Source organism: Corella eumyota, chromosome 3, assembly GCF_963082875.1.
Source record: "Corella eumyota chromosome 3, kaCorEumy4.1, whole genome shotgun sequence".
NCBI classification, from domain to species: Eukaryota; Metazoa; Chordata; class Ascidiacea; order Phlebobranchia; family Corellidae; genus Corella; species Corella eumyota.
In genome coordinates this window covers 3,021,388-3,047,786 of record NC_137492.1, presented here as the reverse complement: position 1 = coordinate 3,047,786, position 26,399 = coordinate 3,021,388, and the positions used below count along the sequence as shown (strand labels likewise).

The following is a 26,399-nucleotide window of genomic DNA, read 5'->3' as shown; positions in this document are numbered from 1 at the left end:
TAATTTGGCAAATAATTTGTGGCATTTAGTTTAAAATATTCACATTTGTTTATAAAGTTTAAATTTTATTTGTTTATTTCTTGAATTTAAGAGAAAGGTTCGCGTGAACTTTTGTAAGCTACTTTAGGCGTCAAGGTTTTGTCACGTGATATTCTGTTCAAACATAGAGTAACAACCTCAACATAGAATAACAACCGTTACCCCGACGTTATCTCGAGTTGCCTGTAGCAGATTAGGATATTATAGACTATAGTTGTTCGATAATTGAGCTGCTGATTGAGTGATGGCTCAGCGGGAGTTCAAACCTTTTATAGCGCCTTACTCAAGGGCGCAACAGCATTAGAACAGTGGGGATTGAACCTACAATCTCATCTGGTGCAGCGAATGTTTTTACAACTACACAACGCTGCCGGTTTTGTTTTCTGTTAACGCCAAGTTTGTTTATAATTCCCCTCCTTTTTTGTATTTTGACATTTTAAAATTTTGTTATGTAAATCTAAGTGAAACAATTTCAAATAGGATAACTTTTTTGTTATAACTATTTAACATGATTTTTTGAATATGAATCTCAAATATGTTTTTTTACTATTAACTTATGCGACTTAAGTAATTACCGAAAATGTATTTTAGCATGGTTTGGTTTATATTTTCACAAAACTTATTTATTAATTACTCAAACTTGCATAAAAATTACAATGGTTTTAATTACACTAAATCAGCTAATTTTATTGTTTTTAAAACCTTAAAATAGGCATAAAGTTTTAAAGAATGAAAGAATATTAATTATGTGAAAGGGTTTATACAAAAAATGCTTTTCAATATTTTTAATTTTCGCAGTTATCGCTATTTTCTATAGAGCTATGAAGGTTTATTGAATTTTTAAATTTTTCTATAAATTTCCCAACTTGCAAATTTGATTGACTTTTTTTAGCTGGATTAGGAAAATGGAGAAGAAGACTATAAAAAAACCTCTAAAACTAGTAGCTATTCAAAAACGAATTTTCAGTATTTGAGTAAAGTACATAATGTCGTTTTTAAACTTAGCCAAAATGAACAAGTTACTTATTCTGATGTTGGTCGTTGGATTTTTAGTTTCGACTAATGCCTTTGGTCGGCGTCGGCGTAGGTCCAAAGCATTTGACTGCAGAAGGTAACTAATTTACTTAGAGAGTCATTTATGCACTTTCCTTTCATTTCGTTTAAGGCAATCGGCATTTAAGTTTCTTATTTTACTAATTACAATCAATACTATCTGGCAGGCGGTTTATCGACTTGGATGCTGTCATTAGGCATCCTATCACGCGTGGAATAGTCAAAACAATCGCCCATTTAGTCGGAGATGACGCCAATTCACTTGAGGATGTAAGTATTAAAGTATTTTAACGTGAAATTAGGTGAAACTATATTGTAACTTTTTTAATTTTTTGAAGCAGGCAGATCCTCAGCAGCTGGAAGCTGTTTTGAACGGTCTCGACGAAGACGAAATTCAAGACATGATCAGCAATTTCGGTGAGTTTAAAAAAATATTTAGAAAAATATCGTAATTGTAACGGCCCAACTAAATTTAGATTGTTTTTTGTGTCTAATTTTTAATTTTACTATTAACGGCGATCTAGGTCGTTCTATATAGAGTTTAGTTTAAAAATGTTATACCTGATTAATAGATAGGCTCAAATAACCTTTTTTTATTTTGTACATCTTGTTTTTAAGGTCCGAAATAAGATGTTTGTTAAAAAACACGTACTTGTAAGTTTAACTTTTTTTGTTTGGTTACAGAATTGCGAGACGAGATGGATCAAGCTTACGACGAAGATGCTAACCCAAAAGTCGGAAAAGTTAAAAATAAAATTGAATAAAATGTAACATGTTTTACTGTGTGTTTAACTTTACACAATAAAGATATTGCAAAATATAATAACTATTGTTTTTATTAAAATTTTTTCTATCATTAGCCACTAATACTTTCGTTATATTTATTAGTGCGTAATAATTTTTTAAGTTTCGATTAGGCCTGCGTTGTATCATTTATTTTCTATTTCCTCTTTCTGAAAACTTTTCATAAGCTTAAAGTTAAAAGAATGAAAGGATATTCATTATGTGAAGGGTCTATACAAAATGCTTTTTAATTTTTAACTTTTTGCAGTTATCACAATTTTCTATAGAGCTATGAAGGTTTTATTGAAATTTACATTCTTCTATAAATTTCCCAACTTATTTAATTGCCTTTTTTGCTGGACCAGGAAAAGGAAGAAGAAGATTTTAAAGGAACCTCTAAAACTATTTGAAATTCAAAAACGAATTTACAGTATTTGAGTAAAGTACATAACGTCGTTTTTAAACTTAGCCAAAATGAACAAGTTACTTATTCTGATGTTGGTCGTTGGACTTTTAGTTTCGACTAATGCCTTGCGTCAGCGTAGGTCCAAGGCATCTGGCCGCAAAAGGTAACTAATTTTCGTAAAGGGATTGTTATGCATTTTCCTTTTATTTAGTTTAAGGCAAACGGCATTTAAGTTCTTTATTTTACTAATTACAATCAATTCTATATGACAGGTTGTTAACCAAGTTGGCTGCTGTCATTAGGCATCCTATCACGCGTGGAATAGTCAAAACAGTCGGCCTTTTAGTCGGAGATGACGCCAATTCACTCGGGGATGTAAGTATTAAAGTATTTTAACGTGAAATTAGGTGAAACTATATTGTAACTTTTTTAATTTTTTGAAGCAGGCAGATCCTCAGCAGCTGGAAGCTGTTTTGAACGGTCTCGACGAAGACGAAATTCAAGACATGATCAGCAATTTCGGTGAGTTTAAAAAAATATTTAGAAAAATATCGTAATTGTAACGGCCCAACTAAATTTAGATTGTTTTTTGTGTCTAATTTTTAATTTTACTATTAACGGCGATCTAGGTCGTTCTATATAGAGTTTAGTTTAAAAATGTTATACCTGAATAATAAATAGGCTTAAATAACCTTTCTTTTTTGTGCATCTTTAAGGTCCAAAATAAGATGTTTGTTAAAAAACACGTACTTGTAAGTTTAACTTTTTTTGTTTGGTTACAGAATTGCGAGACGAGATGGATCAAGCTTACGATGAAGAAGCTGACCCAAAAGTCGGAAACTTTCAAAATAAAATTGAATAAAATGTAACATATTTTTCTATGTGCATTCAATTCGGATAATAAAGATATTGCAAAATATAATTACTGTTGTTTTTATAAAATAACCTATCACTAGCGACTGATTCTTTTGTTATATTCAGTATAACAGAAAAATGTGCTAAAAAGCGGCCAATTTAAATTTAATTTATGTTTATTTTAGATTAGAATTATAAAAGTAGGTGTTGTTTTTATCAAAAAATATTACAACGTCACTATTGTTTATTTTGTTACAACCTAATAAGGTTTTGTCAAGTTTTATAGATTTCAATAGAAATTATACAATAACAAAATAAGATAAGGAAATAACCATGCTTTCTATTTTTTTTAAGTTTCCTGACATTGAAGGTTTATATTTGTTTTTAATATAGAATAACTTCCTTGAAAATTAAATTGTTTTGTTAATTTAATGGTTATCAAATAAAAAGCAAATTGTGTTTTGTGCCTTTTTTTAAAAGCCTTTTTATTTATTTAAACTCAGTTATTTTAATTTAATTTTGTAAATGTAAGAAGCTGCAATTTGCAATACAAATCAATTTTGAATCAAAACCATCTGTAGCCTTCCTTATATAAAATTAACTTTTTTTAACGCTTTGACATTGGCTTTATGTTAGAAAGCCTGCTAAATACTTTGGCATTGGCCTTATGTTTTAACACTGTCGAATTGGCATTATGTTAGAAAGCCTGCTGAACATTTTGGCATTGGCTTTATGTTAGAAAGCCTGTTCTTAGCAAGCATCTTACTCATTTTCCTGTTATTGGTTTTACTTCTTTCCTGATATATGCTATAAAACGAACAAACAAGCGAAGATTTATCACTTTTGTTTCATTCTTGCGAAGTTGATCGACAGGAATACAAAGGTAGTTTTACTAAGATTGGTGACATATACTTGTACCGTTTACAACCATATTAACGTTATATGTTATATGTTTTGCAGGCAAAATGAACAAGTTACTTGTTTTGATGTTGATTGTTGGTCTCCTGATTGCAACTGATGCTGGACGTCGTCGTCGTCGTCGTCGGCGAAGACGAAGAAGCGGGTAACGTTGTTAAAAATGTTTTACGACATGTTGTTAAACAAGACTGGGCTCCCACAGTGCCGTTGAAACAAGTTTCTGTTTACGTAATTTGATAAAGCGATATTTAAAATTGCTCTGGCTTAATAAACGTTATTTTATTTAATGTTTAATATTTTAGTAAAAAAACATCTGATAAATAATTCTGATAAACTTTAAGAGCTCGGCAAATTTTTAAAAAGTTGCCAAAAGAAAACTTTCGATTTTACAATCGTAAAGAACCTTTTTTTAAGTTTTTTTTTATAATTAAACCAAAATTTTTAGGTTTTTATAATTAAAACAACGCTGTAAAAGTTTTGTATTTTAGATGGTTCAAGAAAATTGGAAAAGCAGTTAAAAAAGTTGTTACCCACCCTCTTACAGGTGCTTTAATTCATGTAGCTTCTAAGGGTGACGAAGAGTCTTTGGACCAGGTGTGTTAAAAAAATACAAATTTTATATAAATTTTTATTTTTTTTTTAAATAAATGTTGATATATAAAAAAATGTAGACAAATTTTCTCAAAATTTTACCTTATTACTACAAAAAAAATTAGTTGACAATTTTTCTTGTGTTATTTAAGCCATTTTGAAAAAAAAAATGCTTTTGCATTATATATAGAGTATAAACAAATTTCTTTAAATGCGTTTTGTTTAGAATGACATGGAACGGATGGATGAAATAATGAAGTATATGGACGAAGAAGACTTAAACCAACTTTTTGCGGACATAGGTATAAAAAATAGCTGTAATATATTTTTAGTATTTTTTGCTAAATTCAATCTATTTAAGATATAAAATGTTTAAACGAATCTTCAAAATTCATCGCTTTTGCTTTATTTTTCATTAGAAAACGAAGATCAATAAATACTTCGATGTAGGCGGAATACCATTTGACAATGACGATGCCACCAGTTATTTTTCTTATGTAATCAAGATATAATAAATCAACAGATTAATAATTCTTGTGTTGTTAAATTAAAAGCATTTAAACTACGTTTTTTGTGTGGTTATATTTTAATTAAAAAAAACGAAAAAAAGTCTAGAAAAGGCGTTTTATATAATTTTTCCCGCTCGTGGATTAAAAAAACTATAAAATTGCTAATATTAACAACATCGTGACTTACTTGTTTAAATAAACGGAAACAATTAAGTCTAAGTAGATAAATTAACATATTGGCTTAAATACTGCAACGTTGGCATATAGAGTAAAGATTCTCCAATATAGAAAACACAAAATTTCTTTTTTTAAATTTTTTTTTCAAATACCTATTTAAAAAATTATTTTGTTTGAAAGATCAGCTAACCTTTTAAAGTTTTTAAACACATCTTAAATACTGTTTTTTGTCTTCGTTTTTTTAATAAGCGAAAGACACGATTGTTGCCACTTTTTCTTATTTATAATTACTTGTGTGTTAGTATATATATTAACAAAAGTTGATTAGGGGTGTTGCAAATTAACCTTTGACACATTTTAGATGTTTACTGTTACCTTAAGATAATGCGTATATGGGTTATTACTGTTTGTAAGAAATTTAAAATTGTTTGCGATAATAAAAAAATATATATGTTTGTATATAGAACAATATGCTTGTTGACGAAATTCAAGACATGATCAGCAATTTTGGTGAGTTTAAAAAAATATTTAGAAAAATATCAAAATTGTAACGGTCCAACTAAATTTAGATTGTTTTTTGTGTCTAATTTTTAATATTACTATTAACGGCGATCTAGGTCGTTCTATATAGAGTTTAGTTAAAAAATGTTATACCTGATTAATAGATAGGCTTAAAAAACCTTTTTTATTTTGTACATCTTGTTTTTAAGGTCCAAAATAAGATGTTTGTTAAAAAACACGTTCTTGTAAGTTTAACTTATTTTGTTTGGTTACAGAATTGCGAGACGAGATGGATCAAGCTTACAACGAAGAAGCTGACCCAAAAGTCGGAAAAGTTAAAAACAAAAATTAAATAAAATGTAACATGTTTTACTGTGTGTTTAACTTTACACAATAAAGATATTGCAAAATATAATAACTGTTGTTTTTATTAAAATTTTTTCTATCATTAGCGACTGATTTAAGATAAGGAAATAACCATGCTTTCTATTTTTTTAAGGTTTCCTGACATTGAAGGTTTATATTTGTTTTTAATATAGAATAACCTTGAAAATTAAATTGTTTTGTAAATTTAATGGTTATCAAATAAACAGCAAATGATGTTTTGTGCATTTTTTTAAAAGCCTTTTTATTTATTTAAACTCAGTTATTTTAATTTATTTTTGTAAATGTAAGAAGCTGCAATTTGCAATACAAATCAATTTTGAATCAAAACCATCTTTAGCCTTCCTTATATAAATTAACTTTTTTTAACGCTTTGACATTGGCTTTATGTTAGAAAGCCTGCTAAATACTTTGGCATTGGCCTTATGTTAGAAAGCCTGTTTTTAGCAAGCATCTTACTCATTTTCCTGTTATTGGTTTTACTTCTTTCCTGATATATGCTATAAAACGAGCAAACAAGCAAAAATTTATTACTTTTGTTTCATTCTTGCGAAGTTGTTCGACAGGAATACAAAGGTAGTTTTCACTAAGATTGGTGACATATACTTGTACCTTTTATAACTATTTTAACGTTATCTGTTATATGTTTTGCAGGCAAAATGAACAAGTTACTTGTTTTGATGTTGATTGTTGGTCTCCTGATTGCAACTGATGCTGGACGTCGTCGTCGTCGTCGGCGAAGACGAAGAAGCGGGTAACGTTGTTAAAAATGTTTTACGATATGTTGTTAAACAAGACTGGGCTTCCACAGTGCAGTTGAAACAAATTTCTGTTTACGTAATTTGATAAAGCGATATTTAAAATTGCTCTGCGTTAATAAACGTTATTTTATTTAATGTTTAACATTTTAGTAAAAAAACATCTGATAAATAATTCTGATAAACTTTAAGAGCTCGGCAAATTTTTAAAAAGTTGCCAAAAGAAAACTTTCAATTTTACAATCGTAAAGAACCTTTTTTTAAGTTTTTTTTTATAATTAAAACAAAACTTTTAGGTTTTTATAATAAAAACAACGCTATAAAAGTTTTGTATTTTAGATGGTTCAAGAAAATTGGAAAAGCAATTAAAAAAGTTATTACCCACCCTCTTACAGGTCATATAGTAGGTGACGAAGAGTCTTTGGACCAGGTGTGTTACAAAAAAAATATAAATTTTTTTAAATTTTTTTTATAAAAATAATTGTTGACATATAAAAAAATGTAGACAAATTTTTCCAAAATTTTACCTTATTACTGCAAAAAAAATTAGTTGACATTTTTTTTGTGTTTTTTAAGCCATTTTGGAAAAAAAATGCTTTTGTATTATATATAGAGTATAAACAAATTTCTTTAAATGCATTTTGTTTAGAATAACATGGAACAGATGGATGAAATGATGAAGTATATGGACGAAGAAGACTTAAACCAACTTTTCGCGGACATAGGTATAAAAAATAGCTGTAATATATTTTTGGTATTTTTTGCTAAATTCAATCTATATTTAAGATATAAAATGTTTAAACGAGTCCCAAAACTCATCGTTTTTGCTTTATTTTTATTTAGAAAACGAAGAACAATAAATACTTCGATGTAGGCGGAATACTCTTTGACAATAACGATGCCACCAGCTTTTTTTTTCCTATGTAATCAAGATATAATAAATCAACAGATTAATAATACTTGTGTTGTTAAAAATAAATGCATTTAAACTACGTTTTTTGTGTGGTTATATTTTATTCAGATTAAAAAAAAATATTAATAAGATTTTACATATTTCACCGCTTCTAGAAAAAAGCATTTTCTTTCACTTTTCCCGATGTTGGTTAAAAAAAAATATTTTATAAAATTGTTGTTATTAACAATCTAAAGTTATCGTGACTTGCTTGTTTAAATAAACGGAAACAATTAAGTTTAAGTAGAGAACTTAACATATTGGCTTAAATGCTGCAACGTTGGCATATAGAGTAAAGATACTCTAAAACAGAAAACACAAAATTGCTTTTTTTAAATTTTATCTTTTTCAAATACCTATAAAAAAGATAATTATTAACTTTTAAACTTTTCAAACTCTATCTTAAATACTGTTTTTTGTCATCGTCTTTTCAATAAGCGAAAGACACGATTGTTGCCACCTTTTCTTATTTATAATTACTTGTGTGTTAGTATATTTATATTGACAATCCTTATCTTTAAATTTTGATTAGGCGCCTTAGAAAAGTTTTGTAGAATGGTATGTATTTCACATGATGATTAAAACGAGAAAGGATATTATTAATCAGTTATTGGTCGTTATCTACAGAACAAGATTCTTGAATTATATCTTTGCTGAATCAATAAAATTTAGGTTAAGAATATAAGCAATGCTAAAGCTGTTATATATTATAATATTAAAAGAAACAATATTTTATTTATTTTTTAGACAAAACTAAAACTATAATGTATATTAGGCTATCAGTTTTACTTAATTCTTTTTGTTAACAGCTTGTAGAAATCGGGCGCAGACAGTTCGCCTTTGTGTTAGTTGGTGTATTTTTGCTGAGTTTTGATACTGGCAATTAAAAAGTTCATACTTGTATATAGAATTACCAATTACTTCCTCTTATTGAAAAGTTTGTATTGGGTAATGGTAATATATATTTTTTGTGTATTGAAGTGTGTTGTATAGTATATTGTTTATTAAATAAAAAGCGGTTTTGAAAGATGTTTTGTGACTTTTTTCTAAAAACCTTTTTATTTATTTTAAATATATTTTATTATTATATTGGTTTGTAAATGTAAAAATCAAAAACTCTTTGTAGCCTAACTCATAAAAAACCTAACTTATAAAAAACGCCTTTTTTGCTTTTTTGGCCAGTCGCCTTATGTGAGGAAGCTTTCTGTTTTCAGCATAGATCTTACTCATTTTCCTGTTTTTAAATATTTTTTCTGAGATACGGTATAAAAGGATCGAAAAATTAAAAAAAAAAATATTTTATTTCATTCTTGCGACGTTGTTTGAAAAGAATACAAAGGTAGTATTTTACTAAGATTGTTAATATATACCTGTGCAGTTTATTATTATATTAAATTTATGTTTAAAAATTTGCAGGCAAAATGAACAAGTTACTTGTCTTAATGTTGATCATTGGTCTCCTGGTTTCAACTGAAGCTTGGCGTCGTCGACGAAGCTCTCGCAGACGCAGAAGGTCAATTTACTACAAATGTTTTGAGATCAAAGTCGTCCAAACATATTTCAGTTAACGTTATTCAATCTAGCAATGCTTTAAGACATAACGAACTTCTATGCGTTAATAAACGTTCTTGAAAATAATGTAAAAGTATTACAACATCTCGTAACAATGTTAATAGTTTCCAAGCCCGCCTTTGTTTTTAAGTTGCTAACAGAATACTTTCAATTTTGCAGTCTTACAAGGACCAAGTGCTTTAGTATAAGGCTTTTACAATTAAAACAACTTTGTAATAATTTTGTATTTTAGATGGTTCAAAAAAGCAATAAGCAGCGTTGGAAAAGTAGTTAATCAAGTTGCTAGCCACCCTCTTACAGGTGCTGTAGTTGGTGGATTAATTTCAAGAGGTGACGAAGAAACTTTGGACCAGGTATGTTAAAACAAAAAAATATTTTTATACATTGCAATATTGGTTGTAATATAACTTATCTATCTTATGATAAGTTAATAATATTTTTAAAATGCATGAGACAAAATTTTTTAAATGTTTAACTTATTCTTACAAAAAATTGTTTGGCAAATTAATGCCTACGCAGTAACAAACTTGTTTTTACCACTAAATGCGTTTTGTTTAGAATGACATGGAACAATTGGATGAAATGATGAAGGGTATGGACGAAGAAGATCTGAACCAACTTTTTGCAGACATAGGTATAAAAAAAAACAACTTGTAAATAATTTTTTTTATTTTTTTGCATCATTTTTTTAATTTAATCTATATACAAAAAGGTACAAGCAACTATTTAATTTTATTTATTTTATTTTAATTTAGAAAACGAAGAAGAATAAATATAAAAATATATATTAATGTTGACGATATACCTCTGAAAATGTCTTTACAGTTTCTTTATGTAATCAAGTTTTAATAAACCTACAAATGTAAATGCTTGTGTTGTTTTAAATACCTGTGGGTAAACTATGTTTTTTGTAGTTTTATATTTATTCTAGAAAAAAACGAAAAATATATTTAACCGCCCCACCCAAAAAATAATTTTAGATCATTCTCGTTTCTCGCTAAAAAATTTCTTTTTTAAAGAAACTGTAGCTATATATCGTGACTTCGCTAATTAGTTAAACGGAAACAGTTAAGGGTTATTAAACAAAATAAAAACATAATGCCTTAAATGTTGAACCGTTAGCATAAGGCAAAGATATTCTAGAGGAGAAAACATAACACTCAAATTTTTGTTTTTTGTTTTTTTTTAAATTATTTTATCAAATAATAAGAATGATAAATTTGTTTGTTTAAGCTTGGCTTACATTTTAAGCTTTTTAAACACTATTTTGGTTTATTTATTTAATTATTTATCTTTTTTTTTTAATTTTTAATTTTTTTAAATTAAAACTTACCTTATTATTTTTTGAGCGGTAACGACTAAGAGCGAAGTTCTAAAGACCAAACGTAGCATAAAATACTTGTTCATTTAAACCGCAAAACGAATATTATTTATTATAAAGTTCATATTTAAAATTTATGAAAGTGTTTTTTTTTATATTGCTGTTATGCAAATGTTGATTCTCCCAATTTAAGTAGTGTAATAATACTAGTTTAAAATAGCTTTTATATAGTAAAGAAAATGTTCCAATTTAAAACATTTTTTCATTTAGTTTTACTTAAAAAGATATAGAAATCAAGTTTATAACTATAATATTGTGTGGGAGAACTTATGGCGCCTTATTAAGGAAATTTATTTTGTCGAAACCGATAAAACTTTAAAAACATCCGCCAATATTTCTTGATCGTGATTAGTTTAATAAATAACAGGAAAACAGCTTCTGCTGGTGCATATGGAAATTCACTTTATTCAGTCTTTCTTAACAAAAACAAGAAGAAATTCTGAATATATGGCATATGGTCTCTTTTCAAAAAACCTTTTTCTAATCAACTTAATTACTCTGAAATTAGGAAAGCGTATGATGTGGCATTTTTAATATGAAATCACGTGACATCACATTTTTTCTTTGTCAGAACATTAACTTCGCATTTCTAATAAACTTATTTATGTTGTTTTCTAATAGTCGAATGGCTTCTACCTATATATATTATTTTATTTTTTCAACACGCAAATTTGAATGCAAAATTTATTAAAATTAAATCTTGGTCAATGGTGATAGCCGTCCATAGTTTGCAAGTTCTTACATTTCATCTTCATCATCATCTTCAGCCTCTTCTTCGCCTTCGTCGTTTTGATCATCTTCATCCATTTCATCTTAACAAAAAAGTAAGGTATTTATCTTGAAAATTTTCAACTAAGGACAACCGGGCAACTACATGCATAAAACTGAACAATTTATAAGTGAATTTTAAATGAAAAAAAAGCGAACTTAATATTGTTTTTTTAAATTAAGAACTTACCTAGTTTGTCAAGCAAATTATACAAATCCAGGTCCGTATCATCACGAGTGATGGGAACACTTATATCCTTGATGGTCTCTCCAGTAGAAAGCTACATAAAAAAAATATTTTTCTGACTTTAAAAAAAAAGTTTAAATACTTAACATGTTAAAATCTTAGAATTAATTTTTTTTTTTTTAAATATTAAAAGTGATTTTTTTAAACATTTAAAGCACATAAAAAGATTTAGAAAAAGTGTTTTTGTTTTTAGGAAAAAATAACATCAACTACTAACGTTGTCATATGGTTCGTTCCAATATTGTTGTCGATGAGGATTATAACGGTAGTGCTGGTAATTTGATTCTCGTTGCGGTTCATATTCTTCAACATTTTGGTGTCGGTAATTATTATAGTGCTGATAAGCGCCATGAGCAAGGTTCCCCACTCTAATAAAAAATAATTTAAAATTGACATTTTTAAGAGTATAAAATAAAAAAAGTTAAAATAAGGACAATTTAGGCTTCTTAAAGATCGAAACGCTTTTAGAACAATCAAAAAAAAAATACGTTGATAAATATCTTCTTCCTGTTCCGCCATAGCTTCCACTCGACGATTTTTGTTTTTTTGAATTTTTTGAACTCATTTGTCTTTTCGAATAGGAACTGGAAGAGGAACTCATTCGTCTTCTCGAATAGGAACTGGAAGATTTGTACCTTTTTTGACCCCCCCGACGACTTTTGGCATCGGTTACCAAACTGACCACCACAACAACCAACACCAACAACAGAAGTTGCTTCATACCAACCTAAGATCAAACAAAATACATAAATGATATTTAGGTTATACGTTACTACAAAATACTCACTTTTTTTCGTTTAAACTTAACTCTTACATAAGAAATAAGTTGTATTTTTATTTCGTAAACGATGCCTTTTTATAGTTTTTTTTGGCGGGTGTTACGTGACTAAATTCCAGGAACAAAAAGCATCTTCAATGGCTCCTTTCATTTTTTAAAAGCCAAAATGCAAAGACAAACCCGATTGTTTCAAAAAGGATGTATAGGTTATATGATATCATATTGTCTATTCCAATGCGTACTTTATTTTTATTCAGCTTAAACTTCCTGTAAATAATATGAAACTTTGTTTTTTATTATATTAAAATTTCCATTTTAAACGAGAAATTCAAAGAAGTTTGCATTCTCTTCCTTTTCCTGCTATTGATGGTTTTTTTCAAAACTTGCTGAATTTTCTTAATGTTCGTTTTCTTGAAAATGTATATCGATTGCTTCCTTCCACTTAGAATACAATGAACAAATTATGCCGCTAATTCATGCAAAAATGGCGGTTAATGCAGCAAGAAACTGCGATATATTCAAAACAGGTATTTTTTAGATCATAGCAAATCAAAAACTATTTTGGCAAAAATTATGACTAAACATTATAAAACTTGACACGTGAAACGAGTGCTATCTTTTTCTTTAACATCACAGTCCAAAAACGTTTTCCTTTTAAAAAATATTTTCTGGTAAGTATATCACGTGATTTTTTGTTAAAAAAACAAATTTGTTTTTTTCTTTTTTTTCTTTAGTATCTCAGGAAAATAAGTTTACATTTTTTGGTGAAGGGTAAGCTGTTTGTGACGTGTTGGAGCTATTTGTACACGCTAGACATAAGTGTAAATAGTGTGGCATTGGGTCGGATCCAACCAGAAAAACTTTTAAAAAAGAAAGAAAAAATTTCTTAATTATTTAGTTCAATGAAACAAGTCCCTTTAACCTTATGACTAACTTCCTTTGTTATCGCTTACTTATCAAAGTTACATGTATCCTGTTGATTTTAATATGTAACATCCTTTTACGTACATAACTTTCCTGATCGTCAAATTAAAACAAATATAAATAGTGAAAAGAATTGTGTGTTAAGCCCCGGTTAAAAAAATGAGAATGAACAAGTTACTTATATCAATTTTAATTTTTTGTCTTTTGGGTTTAACTGATGCCTGGCGTCGTAGAAGAGAGTAAGTTAAAATATAACAAATTTAAAAAAAATGTCAAATAAAGCATTAGGATAATAAACATAGGCCTATTGCCTTTTTTAAACTTAAAGCTTTAGTTTGTTTAAAAGTCTAGACATGTACATTTAAGTTAGGAATATAGTTAAAAGCCTAATATAATATCTGCAGTTTACAAATAACTTAGTTAACTACAAATAATAGCTTTTATACCAAGATAAAAAGTTTAATCAAAACGTAGAGATTAATCAAAGTAACTAGCTTGAAAAAAATAAAACTAAATTTTTATTGTTAAAGAGTAACTACTCGGCGAGACACAATCATCATCCGAAAACGGGAGCCTCCTCCACCCCAAGTTGCAGCAGATAAAGAAGAAGATGCCGAGGTTTGGTTATGACGTATTTTCGTTGTGAAAGTGACGTCACAAATTTGTTTTTACAAATTTTTTTTATTGTAAGTTACAGTTTTATTTTTTAACCTATACTTTATTTTACAGAATACAATAGATCAAGAGCTCGACCACACAGTTATCTTTTAAACTTAAACAGATGTTTAATGTTGTACTAACATTCTATTTTTTTTTAAATAACAGAATTTTTTTTTTCGTTTTAATACTTGAAATTTTGACTTTTTTGTCATATTTTTAGATCGAAACAAAGACTAGAAATGGTCAAAACAAATTAAAACATGATCCAAATTGCAGTTTTACTACTAAAATATTGTTATACATTATGTTTATTGTAATAAATGCTATAAAATTAAAGTTTTAAATCTTATAAATCTAAATATGAACAAATTGTCATTTATTTTTAGACATTTACTTAGTTAAGTACAGTTACAAAGACAGTAAATAAATGACCTTATAAAAATAGCATGTTAAAAAAATTACTTTGTCTAATTTTGAACAAATTTTGATAATAATAATTTATTAAAACCATTTCGTTTTCACTTTAAACCTTAAGACTATTACATTGCCTACGGCAGTTAAACAAAAGTTAAAACATAAAACCTATAAACGTATTTATGTCAATATATTATAAATTGATTTATACCTGTAATCAATGTCCATTTAAAAGGAAATATACTAGAATTTAAAGGCTTTTATTGCAGATTTTCTAGAAAATATCATTAAATCAATTTATAATAATTTATTATTTTAATTAGAGTGTGGTAATTTAATTTTGTATTTGTATTCAGTATGCCTTTTTATTTTTTAAATTTTAAGTTATTTGTTCAAACCGCATTGACCTCTTTAATTTGTTTTTGCGCTTATTTTTTCGTCGAAAAATAACTTGATTGGGAAATTCTAATCAATACAAAAATAGACTCAAAAAATTACGACATTGATAAACACATATCATAAAAATTAAAACAATTTTTGACAATTTTTGAAGGTGATTTTGTACACAAAACAGTCTATTGTTATATTAAGTTGTCTTAAAATGACGCATAAGAAAATTACAATAAACGTTATTACGTAATATCTTCGCTAGGATAACAAAAACAAATGTTTATTATTGGTCTATTGAAAGGCTTTAAAATGCCCTTTTTCTAAATGAGTATAGACAATTAAAAGTATATAGACATTTAGGGCCTTCCATTTTTTTGACAATTACTAAAAAAAAACTGATAAAAGAAGCGCTAATTAAGCTAACAAAAGCATCGGAGTTTATGATAAAAATTTGCGTTTTAAAGTACAACGCTTCGCAGAATTCTTGAGCCCTCGGGACATACGAGAAACTTTTTTTTGCTCGCATGTTGCAATACGAACAATGAAGATACGAGCTTAAAACATGTTGTATGCTCTCTGAATTAGTTAAATTAAAACCTAAGCATACCAGTTAGGAAAGGTTTGGATTAGTAAAGATAGTATTCTTAATAGTATTTTTACTGAACAATAATTTGTACAAAATAAAGTTGAAACTTTAAAAATGTGCTAGCCGTGTTTTTGAAAATGTAAAAAAAAGTCTTACAATAAAATAACATTCGCAAAATTAATATCAATAAGTATTTATTTACGCTTTATTCTCTAAGATCTTTTCCTAGGAAAACCTCTCAAGGCGACGTTAAAAAGTAACTTAGTGACGTCATAGCCCAACTCTTTAACTTTTCAAGTGTGGTAACCGAATGTCTTGACCCTTTCGATACGGAAAGTTGATAGGCTGATAGATAGCTAGACTGATTCACGTGTCTTAAGTTTAAAGTCTTTGGTTATTGGTTTAAAATTTATGGTTTTTCTATTTTAGATTTTAAAAATATTTTATTCAAGAGATAAAAAATTGCTTTTTAACTTGAACCTTATTCTGAAATCGTTTTCGTTTTATAAAAAATGAAACCGTCAACTCGAAAATCGTTATTTTCGATAAGTATTTTAGTGTTTTTTGTACATTTGTATAATGTCAAGGCAACTTCTGAACCAATATCTAACACAACGCCAGACCCAGCAACGCAAGGTAAAAATCTTATATTTCAAATATTTATTAATTTGTAAATAATTTCAAATATAAAAAAAATTACTGTAAAATAACTGGAAAAAAATGAAAAAATTTAACACGGTTTGTATCGCTATTGGATAATATTTTATTGTATAATTATAATCTAGTTACGATATTAAATTTGCTGTCCGGACTTTAAATGAGAAGTTTCCTGCGCTATTTAAATGCCTTTGGGCAAATCAACAGATATAATTGTCCGACAACTGAAGTGCTAATTAAGTAATGCTTCGCATTTTTCGGCCTTTTTTACTGAAGTGTTTTAGAAATCAAAAAACTTATTTGATAGTTTAGTGAACCAAAAGAATTACTAAAAATTGGATGTCGTTAAACTGCAGTCTATCATTATAATGCATTGTACGCATAACAACTTACAGACCGATTTACAAGTCTCTATTTACAAAGACTTGCTTAAATAATTCATAACCCTTAACGAGTAATTTAAGCATGCCTGTACAAACTTAAAAATTAAATTTACGTTTCTATATAAAAATAAAAACTTAAATATTTGGACTTCACTGGTAATTTTTGCTACGTATTTTCCTGACTCAGTGACGTAGATAAATGCCTGAAGGCAAATCAGAATCGCCTTCGCCTGTTAAGTACACTCACAAGTATCCGAAAAAGACTAAAAACCAATATTTTTGTAATATCACGACTAATTCAAATTTGTTTAAGTTTTGTAAACCACATAATGACATGGCACTATAGGATAGATAAGACAAGGAAACAAAAATCATGCCTTACTCACCTATGGTGCAATAATTTGTAAGGCTACGTGTACATAATAGAACAACCTCAATTATAAACAAAGGCTTGCAAAAAAGCAGAACCGAAATATTAAAAGTTTAAAATAAAATTCTGACAAATTAAATATGATTTTTACTTTTTTTTTCAAAAATTTCTAAGCGATACTTGTTTAGCCTACATCAAAATCATTAATTTTTAATCCAAAACTCTTTCTTAAATTATTGTTTATTTTTTACAGAATTAAAGTGTATTTCTGGGCCGAGTGGTTGGTATAGAGGGACGATTAATCATACCTACAGTGGAATACCTTGCCAAAGATGGGATGTCAATGTTCCACACATACCAAAACAACGACCTGAAGATGGCGGACATCATAATTTTTGCAGGTACGTTTATACCAATCAGTTTATTAAAGACCATACAAAATCACAAGGTTAAGAATATTCCAAACTGCCAAAGACAACTTAAGGCTGATTTTGAGTACTAAATATTTAGCATGTGCTTATAGCCTATACTTTTAGATTTTAACAAATCATATTTTTAAATTTTGCAATACATTATTTTTAAATATTGAGCTTAAATTTATATAAACCTGTTTTTGTTTAGAAACCCAGATCGTGATTTAAACGGAACTTGGTGTTACACAACAAATAAAACCGTTAGGTGGCAGCATTGTAATATCCCCAAGTGCAGTAAGTTGTTTATTTACTTTTTCGTCGATTAAATGGCTTTAAAATTTCACATTTTAGTTCTTACACTATCTAGGCCTTAGTAATGACATTGTAAAAATAAACGCCCACTCATTTACCACATCTGGTATTTGGGCTTGGTTGAACCAATACAACCAAGTCTATATCAAAAATGAATCATGTTTTATCTGATCTATTTATTTTTACCAAGTCTTTGACCAAAAATTTTTGTTTTATTTCTGCAGATGACAATTCGGTTTTGGTTTGGACGAACTACGATTCCGCTCAAGAAAACTCACACATTTTGGCTTTAAAGGCTGACCCGGAAATTGTTAAAAAACTAACCGATAAATCAGGAATTTTAAATGTGAGCGTGTTGGTTGGCTCCAACAGATCACAAACTGAATTCTGGGCGGTTACCGGTGATTATAAAAGAAACTTGCTCTTCTACACTGATTATAGGTATGTTAATACACTTGTACATTTAATTACATGTGTCGTATATTATGTCTGAACTGTACGAAAACATGTATTAAAATTTAATTTAAATGCTTTAAGGTTTATTTTACTTAAATCGCCAAGTGGAAAATTTTTCATGGTTTGGGTTTTCACTTTGATGTGTTTTCTAGGTCTGAATACATCGGAATACGATACTTAAAGGAAAACTTGACTCAAAGACATTATCAAGGTATGGCCCATGGCATTGAAAGCATGGCATACGATTGGGTAAACAACAATCTCTATTGGACTGATTCGGACTTTAAATGGATCATGGTCTCTGAAGAAAAATTCTTGTATTACGCCCCAATTTATATTACCCAGAATGGGGATCCACCTTATGGACTTGCTATTCATTCCAAGCAAAGGTACGTTTAGTATTTTTATAGTCCTTTATTATTAAAAAAAGAAATGTCGACTTCACAGAGTTGGATTAACTTTTTTTTACCCCCACACTTATCTTAGTATTAGTGTTTGTTGAAATCGTACAATAAGATTTTAGAAGTTAACTAACAAAATTTCTATTTTTGTGTATTTTTAAGAATAGTTTTGGCCTAACCGTTTATTTGTGGTTAAGTCTTTGTGTTATTGGCTATGTTTAATAAGCCTAAAGGCATCACTATTACCGTTTACACAGTGTTGCAATAGGCTAAAAGCTGCGTGAATCGTAAACAAAAAAGCATTGCAAAACTGAAAAGCGTAGAAATTTAAAAAAACACAAGAGTTGATTAGTTTAATCCTGTGCTGGAATTTATATCTTGCAATTAAGTAAAACAGGCTGATGTTTTTAATATTTGGTGGCTGGTAAATATTAAATTATAAAGAGATTAAAATGGTTGTAAAGATTTTGAGAGCTGATGAGTGGTTAGAAATATTAACTCGCAATCAAGGGTTGATTTTTGTTGAAAATTCGATAAAGTCACTTGGTTTACTTTAGACATGTTTTTTCAAATAACTAAAGGCACATTTTTTACAAATATTCTTCGTACAAACGGTATTTACAATCTTCTTTTTATTATTAGACGTATGTTCTTTTCCACATATAAAGCACTTGGTACAAAAATCATTACAACAGATTTGGCTGGCAAGGGTGAAAAAGTGTTATTCAAATTTCCCGAAGTATTTGATGTAACTGGGTTGACCATTGACTACACCGACGACAGGTAAACATATATCCGTGTGAAGTAATAGTTTATAAACTGAATATTCAATATTACTTTACAGTTATTAAGTTACTGTTTCTCTATGATTTTACAGAAATTTTGATACTTTAACGTAAACGCTTGGTTTTAGATTGTATTGGACTGACTTTACTGGATATGGTGCCTTGCTTGTTAGCAGTGCTTTAAACGGTACTGATAAATCTCAATTCCAATACAGAACTGGTTCAATCTTTTGGGGAGTTGCTGCTTACTTGGTAAGTTACATGTAAAAACATATTACAATATATAACTATTATTTATTAAGAAAGGTATTTGGAGTATATACGAAGTGTTGAAAATGATATTAAGCATCTCATAATCTAGAGTAACGTAATATTGATATGTATAAAGTAACAGTGTGGTAATGCGCTATCTATAAATAAATAAAGTATTATCTTTCAAGTTTGCTATTTTTTATGACAGGATTATCTTTATGTAACGGACGTGCATGCCCGATACAGCGAAACTGCCAACAAATATTATTCTGTTTGGGTCATCATCAAACACACCAAACAAACTTACAGATATTCTTTATCGGGAAAACCCAGAGGCATTTACGTTCTTAGTGAGAATGAAGAAAGGTCATTTGATAAAGGTGAAGAAAAACGTGATCTTGTTTGAATGTTATTTTCTATATTCATACTTGAAAATCTTGGTGTATGTTGTTTAGCAAAGTTTCTACGTAGTATATTGTCTTTTAACGCATACTTCAGCCTATGTAAATGTTAAATATTATGTAAAGAGCTTTAATTCTGCTGTTGGGTTTAAAACTTGACCTTCTCTATTTTGCAGTTGACTCAAATGGAGAATGCAACTTGCCTGGCATGGCAGTTTGTGATCAAATTTGTCTGCCAAGAATTAACGCTCCAAGAGAATGTAAATGTTCAAGAGGTTTTGACTTGGTCAATGGATACGAATGCATAGCAAGTAAGACCAAAGTTGTTACAGAGATATTTCGTTAATAAATTTCAATATTATTATGTTAATTTAAAATTTAAAAACTTTTCAAAGCCACAGCATAATTGTTCTTGGTGTAGATTTTTAAATTTTGGTGAATGTTTAATTAATGATATTATATCATCTTTAGAAGCAATGTTTCAGTATTTATCTTAAAATTACTTTACCAATATTTTTAGCTCCACTGAACGACGATTTTCTACTTGCTGCCGACTCTGGCCAAGGAAAAATTTTCCAATTTTCGTTGAACAACCAATCAATGCCTTACAAAGTGTTGCCCATTGGTAAGTTACCAAAAACATAGCTGACAAATAATTAAACTTTGACATATTTTGGTGTCGACTTGACTTAACTTTTTGTTTTTATTTTTTAAAGGTAACAGTCTTCGAACTAACATTACGACCGTAGCTGTTGATATGGTATCAAGCTATGTTTTGTGGTCAGATAGAAAATTTAAATCTATCAAAAGATCTTCGATAGATAGTTCAAGGCAAAAGTCGCTTGCTAACAATAACCATGGTAAGTAAAACATTTTGTAACCTTGCTAAATATTTTCATATATTCAAAATTTTTATCTAGTTGGATTGTAATTAAATAATATCATATTTTTAAAAAGGACTAAAAGACTGCACATAATATTTTAAGTTATCATATTTTTACAGCAAGTAGTATGATCGTTCATCCTCAAACTGGAAACATTTACTTCTGTGACAGCAACTATGAATCCATTTTTGTAATGAACTCGGACGGAAAATTTAGTAAAACAATTGTGGAAACAAGCAGTGATCAAGCCAACGCAACTGATATTCAAATGTTGACCATTGATCCAATTAACAAGTAAGCAACATTTTTTTGTTGAACAACAAATTTGATTCATAAATTCAATAAAAAATATTTCCGTTCGGATTTTAATTTTTATTTTAATTTAATTTATTTTCAGTCATTTATATTGGACTGACACAAAGAATGAAGAAGGCAAAGGTCAAGTGTGGAGATCTCACTTGGACGGTTCAGAGAAGCAATTGGTTTTCGACAAGTTACAGCAACCTCGTGGAATCACTGTTGATTCTACCGGTAAGTTAAAGTTGACTTAAAGCAAATTATAAAAACTACAATATATTTACATTTGCCTCAACTAAATCCAATTAATCTTTTTTCATATAGGAAAGAAACTTTATGTAAGTGAACGAAGCACCGGCATGGTATATGAAGTTCAACTTGATACATTTAAAATTTCGGACTCTAAATCTATCAACAGTAAAGACATCAAACAATACGACATTGCTGGATCTGTGTCAAGATTAAGCTATTCGTTGCTTGAGTAAGTAATTGCTACTTGTTCTTTTAAAATAGGTGTAAATTCTAGGCTTATAAGGGCTAATTTTTATGACTCATAGCCTATTTTGTACTTAACATAGGTGACATCTTAAATAACAATTTAAACTTTAAATTATGATTTGTTTCTATAGCATCGCGGCTCACAAAGACATGATTTACTTTGTTGATTCAAGACACAACAGTATTGAATTCTTTAATGTCACAACTGGCGTTGCTTCGTTAAAAGAGTTTAGTCCAAGCGAATTTTACAAAATCACTTCACTTGCTGTCTACAGCAAAGACACATTTAATCAACATATAGGTAAGTGTATTTTTCTTACTTTTTCATGCCTATACCTAATAGCTAATTACCACGCCTGTATGTTGTATAAATATTTTCTTATTTAATTTTTTTTCTTACTAGACAAACTATCCAAACCTTGCCAGACTAGATCGGTTGCATGTACTCAAATATGTGTTCCAATGTCGGCCAGAGAATCAAAGTGTTTATGTGCAGATGGCTACAAACCATTCCTTACACATGCATGTCGACAAGATGTAGCATCAAGTAAGCTACTCGGTTTTATTTTGTTATTTACATCAATTTTCTTAAAGATTTGGCTATTGAAGGTCAAGGTATTGTCGCATTTGAGTAATATGATTGTATAAACTTCTTTTTAGATAGTCCTCCTTCTTACGAAACGTGCCCAATAGATCAAGTATTACAACTTTCTAAATGTGAAACAAGTGTTACAGCGCAATGGCAAACACCTACATGGACAGATGACAAAGGTAAACGTTTGCCTACATTTTTCTACTCGCATTTTTCTTTATATTTTTATACAAATTTAAACGAATTTATTTTTATATCAGCTGTAAGCGATCTTAAAATTACCGGACCCGCAACCTCCTCAGCAATTTATACTGAAGGAATTCATCGAGTATCTTACAGAGCAATTGATGCTGGCGGTCTATTCGCGATATGTACCTTCTACATCACTGTCCACGGTACATTTAGTTTCCATATTTTTGTAGTTATCTGCAGAGTTAAGTTAGCTAAAAATTTGGACCAATGATTTAATAGTTATTTGTCGAAAGCTTTGTAAAGCTTTTATTTGGCAACTTTTTGTTTCAACTTACAGTTTATGTTCCAACTTTTAGGTGTGGATTGCGGTGGTCTTGAACTCGATACCACTACCTATGCAATTAATGCAGAAGGCGCATCGGAGTTATATTGTAATTCGAAGTATGGGTCAATAGTTGCAATATCGTGTAAAGATCCAACCATGAAACCTTCTTTCAAAGGAGGACAAGTTCCAAAAAATAACACTCTTTACAACACATGTCAGCAAAATGGTAACTGGTTATATGGAAAAGAAGATATAGAATGTGTTAGTGTAAAGGTTCCAACTGTTCCACCAAAAAAACGTAAGTATTTTTTTTAATAGATGTTGGTGATGTTTTAATAAAACTGTTGTAGTGATGTCATACCAGCTAACATTTTGAAAATCATAGAATTTTCATAGCATGGTGTATTGTAAAAAAACAATTGTTAAGTTGACCTCACAAACACAACGTTATTTTCAACACTTTTTAAAGTTTAATGAACAAAAATGACACAGTCTTCCCTTTTTTAAATGTAGAAAAACTTTAATTGGTGTAGTTTTTTTATAATTTAACAACATATTGACACGGAGTGTGTTTTGCAGCATCACCAACAACACAGGAAATGTCAAAAACAACAACAACTAAACCAAATGATACATTATCTAACACAAATAAACAAAAAAAGAGTAAGTGTTCACATGAAACCTTTCTTGAACTTTTGAATGTTTTTTATTTATTCTAAAAATAAATGGTGCATAAGGAAATGCATGTAAAAAAACGCATGTGTTCTCACAAACACAACGTTATTTTCTACACTTTTTAAAGTTTAATAAACAAAAATTACACAGTATTTCATTTTTTAAATGTAAAAAAACTTTAATTGGTGTCATTTTTTTTAAATCTAACAAAATATTGACACGAAGTGTGTTTTTCAGCATCGCCAGCGACACAGAAAATGTCATCAACAACAACAACTAAACCAAATGATACATTATCTAACACAAATAAACAAAAAAAGAGTAAGTGTTCACATGAAATCTTTCTTAAACTTTTGAATGTCTTTTATTTATTCTATAAATAAATGGTGCATAAGGAAATGAATGTAAAAGAAATGCATGTGTTATAGTACTTTGATTTCTAAAAAATGGTTTGCAAAATTGATCATTTAACCTAAAATTTTGCATGTGAATATGGATATAAATTTACATATAAAAACCCCCAAATTGAATCTATTAAATTTAACCTTTTTTAATTTAGAAGGATCTGCCGGAGGTTTGGGCACAGGAGGTTTGGTGGCAATTCTTGTGTTGGTCATAGTTCTTGTTATCATTATTGCCGCTGTAGTTGTTGTCACGTAAGTAATTTTATTTTATTAGATTTCTATAGTAAAGGCAAAAATATTTGTTTGGTAAAAAGTATCGCGGACATTGCGTCGGGGCAGAAGCGATTTGGCTTATAAGATATTGTAATTCACTTTAGGTTTAAATTTAAAAGTAACTGAGGCTGTTATGCCTGAAAATATGTATATATAAAATCAAGGTTGAACTATTTCTAATGTAAATCCATGTAATGATCCATGTAGTATGTTTAGTTAAGTTGGAATTAGTGTTCATTAACATTTAAACCAACCTATCGATTTTGAGGATAAATTTTATTTTCTAAAACTCACAGGATGCGCCGCAGAGGGTCGCCCTGGCTCACGAAGATAAATTTTCCATTTGTTTGGAAAGCAAAAGACGATACGGTTGATTTACAAAATAACGATAGCGCTGTTAACCATTACAGCGTTATGTAAAAATCAGCCGCACTCTTTCAAACTTTCTTTTTCAAACAACACTGACTCTGTATGCCCACTTTTCTTCGATTCGTCTTCACCTTTTTACTTATTTTTACATAACGCGTGCTGTGGGCGGTGATTACATAATTTAGCGAAGTAGATTTTTACTTCTTGTGTAGTCGGTTATGTTTTTGAAAAACATGGCCATAAAGTTGTCTAAAACCTCTAGTTTTTAAACTGTAAATGCACGAACTGTAATTCTTTTTCTTCTTTGGTTCTACATAATCTCTTTTTTAACCATTTGGCGTATAGATTTTCTGCATATGACTTTGCGTTGATAGAGAGGCCGCCTAACTTAAATAACCTTGCAAAGATTAAAACATGTTTAAACCGAAGCGTTTTAAATCCTAACCAAGTGTTGTGGCATGAAATCTTAATAATATTGCGCGATTGGAAATTTAAACATATCAGCAGATACGTTAATTTCGTGAATGAGATGATACGCGCATAGCATGATATTTTTTCTTGTTGCGTTTCTAAATTTGCTGCGTTCGGTGCATTGACTTAAAGTTGTCGCAAAATAGGGTGGTTCTGTTGTAGACCCGTTTTTTAAATAAGTTATTGCGAATTTTGGGGCAAAAGCAAAAATCCAACTGGGCGTTTCAATTTTTAAACAAACAAAACGTGGTAATCTTTTTTTCGCTTTAAAACTTATTTTCTTTTTTATCTTTTGCCTTAGAATTCGCAATCGGCCAGTCTGGAAAATCTCCCGGTTCAGTTTCCCAGTGTTTTGGAACCGGAAGAGCGAGGACGGAGACCCAGTCGCCCCCACGACGACCTCGGAGAACCCCTACTCGATGATGACCTAGTTGGTCACGTGACCAGCAGTCACGTGGCCAGTGACGGCGAGGACTTAACATCAGCCGACACAAACAGTGGCCAAAATTTTTTAAATTTTAATTTGCAAAAACAAAATTCAGTAAAAGCAACCGATTTGGTCAGTCCAGTATCAAGCTCCATCAACAGATTTAAATAAACAGGATATTACATTTTAATTAACTAGGAAAAATTATTTTATTGCCATCACAACGCATTGTCGTATGCAGTAATTTTTTTATAATGGATATGCACTTTTCTTATAATACGCTCTTAAGAATAATTAAAGCCAAAGCAAGCAAACCAAAGAAAAATTCACTTTTTTTGTTTCTCATTTTAGAGTTGTACAATTTCTATTATCTTTATGTGTTTGTGCCGATTTCTTTAACGTACTGTTGTTGCTGTAATTTTAAAAATAGCTTTTATCTTAAACCGTACTTTTGTGCATTTTCTTTATATTTGTGCCTTACGATTTTTTGGTGGTTCGTTAAGTTAAGTCTATTGGTGCTAATAAGAATGATTATAAATAATCATTTTTCTGATATTTTTTAAAAGTTTAAGCATCTGATTTTATTTGCATTGGTTAGTTTTGTTTCTTTTTAAATCGCTGCTATATTAGATTGAACTAACTTAAATATATGTAAAAATAAAAATTGTTAATTTTAAAACATTTTGTAAAATTTTTTTTACGATTTTTTTATTTTTTTTATTAAGATTAATTTTTTTTTAAGAATCTGAATATGAAAATATTATATAACCTTTTTGTTAGTAAATTTAAGTCATTGGTATGTGTCTATACTAGTAATTGCCATCCAAATTTAATCGTTTAAATGTTATCTCTGTTTTTTATAACTTTTCCAGCTCCTTAAAAAAGCCCAGCTTAGAGATTAACACGAACTAAACAC

At 29.2% G+C, this 26,399-nt stretch overlaps 6 protein-coding genes and 1 long non-coding RNA gene across 9 annotated transcripts; 6 read left to right on the top strand and 1 right to left on the bottom strand.

Moving 5' to 3' along the window:
- Positions 1-999: 999 nt before the first annotated feature.
- On the top strand, positions 1,000-1,911 carry LOC145745874 (uncharacterized). Of its 2 annotated transcripts, none has more exons than XM_082564054.1 (4): positions 1,000-1,150; positions 1,260-1,362; positions 1,434-1,509; positions 1,777-1,911. In XM_082564054.1, exons 1-4 carry the CDS (start codon positions 1,026-1,028, stop codon positions 1,854-1,856), a joined length of 384 nt encoding a protein of 127 aa, XP_082420180.1. In that variant the 5' UTR covers positions 1,000-1,025; the 3' UTR covers positions 1,857-1,911. The 2 variants fall into 2 exon arrangements, with proteins under 2 accessions (XP_082420180.1, XP_082420179.1); XM_082564053.1 differs by having other exon boundaries at positions 1,431-1,509.
- A 334-nt stretch (positions 1,912-2,245) lies between these two features.
- On the top strand, positions 2,246-3,222 carry LOC145746052 (uncharacterized). Of its 2 annotated transcripts, none has more exons than XM_082564233.1 (4): positions 2,246-2,444; positions 2,554-2,656; positions 2,728-2,803; positions 3,064-3,222. In XM_082564233.1, the coding sequence occupies exons 1-4, from the start codon at positions 2,350-2,352 to the stop codon at positions 3,141-3,143; spliced, it is 354 nt and encodes a 117-aa protein (XP_082420359.1). In that variant the 5' UTR covers positions 2,246-2,349; the 3' UTR covers positions 3,144-3,222. The 2 variants fall into 2 exon arrangements, with proteins under 2 accessions (XP_082420359.1, XP_082420357.1); XM_082564231.1 differs by having other exon boundaries at positions 2,725-2,803.
- A 771-nt stretch (positions 3,223-3,993) lies between these two features.
- Positions 3,994-7,962, top strand: LOC145745786 (uncharacterized). The gene is made up of 7 exons (XM_082563945.1): positions 3,994-4,019; positions 4,097-4,199; positions 4,543-4,648; positions 4,872-4,947; positions 7,382-7,404; positions 7,624-7,699; positions 7,818-7,962. Exons 2-7 carry the CDS (start codon positions 4,102-4,104, stop codon positions 7,832-7,834), a joined length of 396 nt encoding a protein of 131 aa, XP_082420071.1. The 5' UTR covers positions 3,994-4,019; positions 4,097-4,101; the 3' UTR covers positions 7,835-7,962.
- Positions 7,963-9,257: 1,295 nt separating this feature from the next.
- LOC145746147 (uncharacterized) lies at positions 9,258-10,367 on the top strand. The gene is made up of 5 exons (XM_082564341.1): positions 9,258-9,265; positions 9,343-9,439; positions 9,731-9,851; positions 10,057-10,132; positions 10,254-10,367. The coding sequence occupies exons 2-5, from the start codon at positions 9,348-9,350 to the stop codon at positions 10,268-10,270; spliced, it is 306 nt and encodes a 101-aa protein (XP_082420467.1). The 5' UTR covers positions 9,258-9,265; positions 9,343-9,347; the 3' UTR covers positions 10,271-10,367.
- Positions 10,368-11,549: 1,182 nt separating this feature from the next.
- LOC145745878 (uncharacterized) lies at positions 11,550-12,709 on the bottom strand. Its single transcript, XM_082564057.1, has 5 exons — positions 12,682-12,709; positions 12,383-12,621; positions 12,112-12,262; positions 11,838-11,928; positions 11,550-11,691 (listed from the first exon to the last, which is right to left on the bottom strand). Exons 2-5 carry the CDS (start codon positions 12,613-12,615, stop codon positions 11,618-11,620), a joined length of 549 nt encoding a protein of 182 aa, XP_082420183.1. The 5' UTR covers positions 12,616-12,621; positions 12,682-12,709; the 3' UTR covers positions 11,550-11,617.
- A 990-nt stretch (positions 12,710-13,699) lies between these two features.
- LOC145746070 (uncharacterized) lies at positions 13,700-14,653 on the top strand. Its single transcript, XR_014281279.1, has 3 exons — positions 13,700-13,835; positions 14,127-14,214; positions 14,326-14,653. It is a non-coding gene; the product is annotated as an uncharacterized LOC145746070 (long non-coding RNA).
- A 1,426-nt stretch (positions 14,654-16,079) lies between these two features.
- On the top strand, positions 16,080-26,155 carry LOC145744874 (uncharacterized). Its single transcript, XM_082562836.1, has 23 exons — positions 16,080-16,282; positions 17,310-17,457; positions 17,678-17,763; positions 18,006-18,222; positions 18,390-18,626; positions 19,281-19,421; positions 19,552-19,675; positions 19,884-20,055; positions 20,253-20,387; positions 20,597-20,701; positions 20,793-20,936; positions 21,080-21,254; positions 21,358-21,491; positions 21,582-21,738; positions 21,887-22,056; positions 22,159-22,302; positions 22,416-22,526; positions 22,608-22,742; positions 22,896-23,162; positions 23,444-23,527; positions 23,777-23,860; positions 24,099-24,195; positions 25,358-26,155. Exons 1-23 carry the CDS (start codon positions 16,159-16,161, stop codon positions 25,485-25,487), a joined length of 3,321 nt encoding a protein of 1,106 aa, XP_082418962.1. The 5' UTR covers positions 16,080-16,158; the 3' UTR covers positions 25,488-26,155.
- The last annotated feature ends 244 nt before the right edge of the window (positions 26,156-26,399 follow it).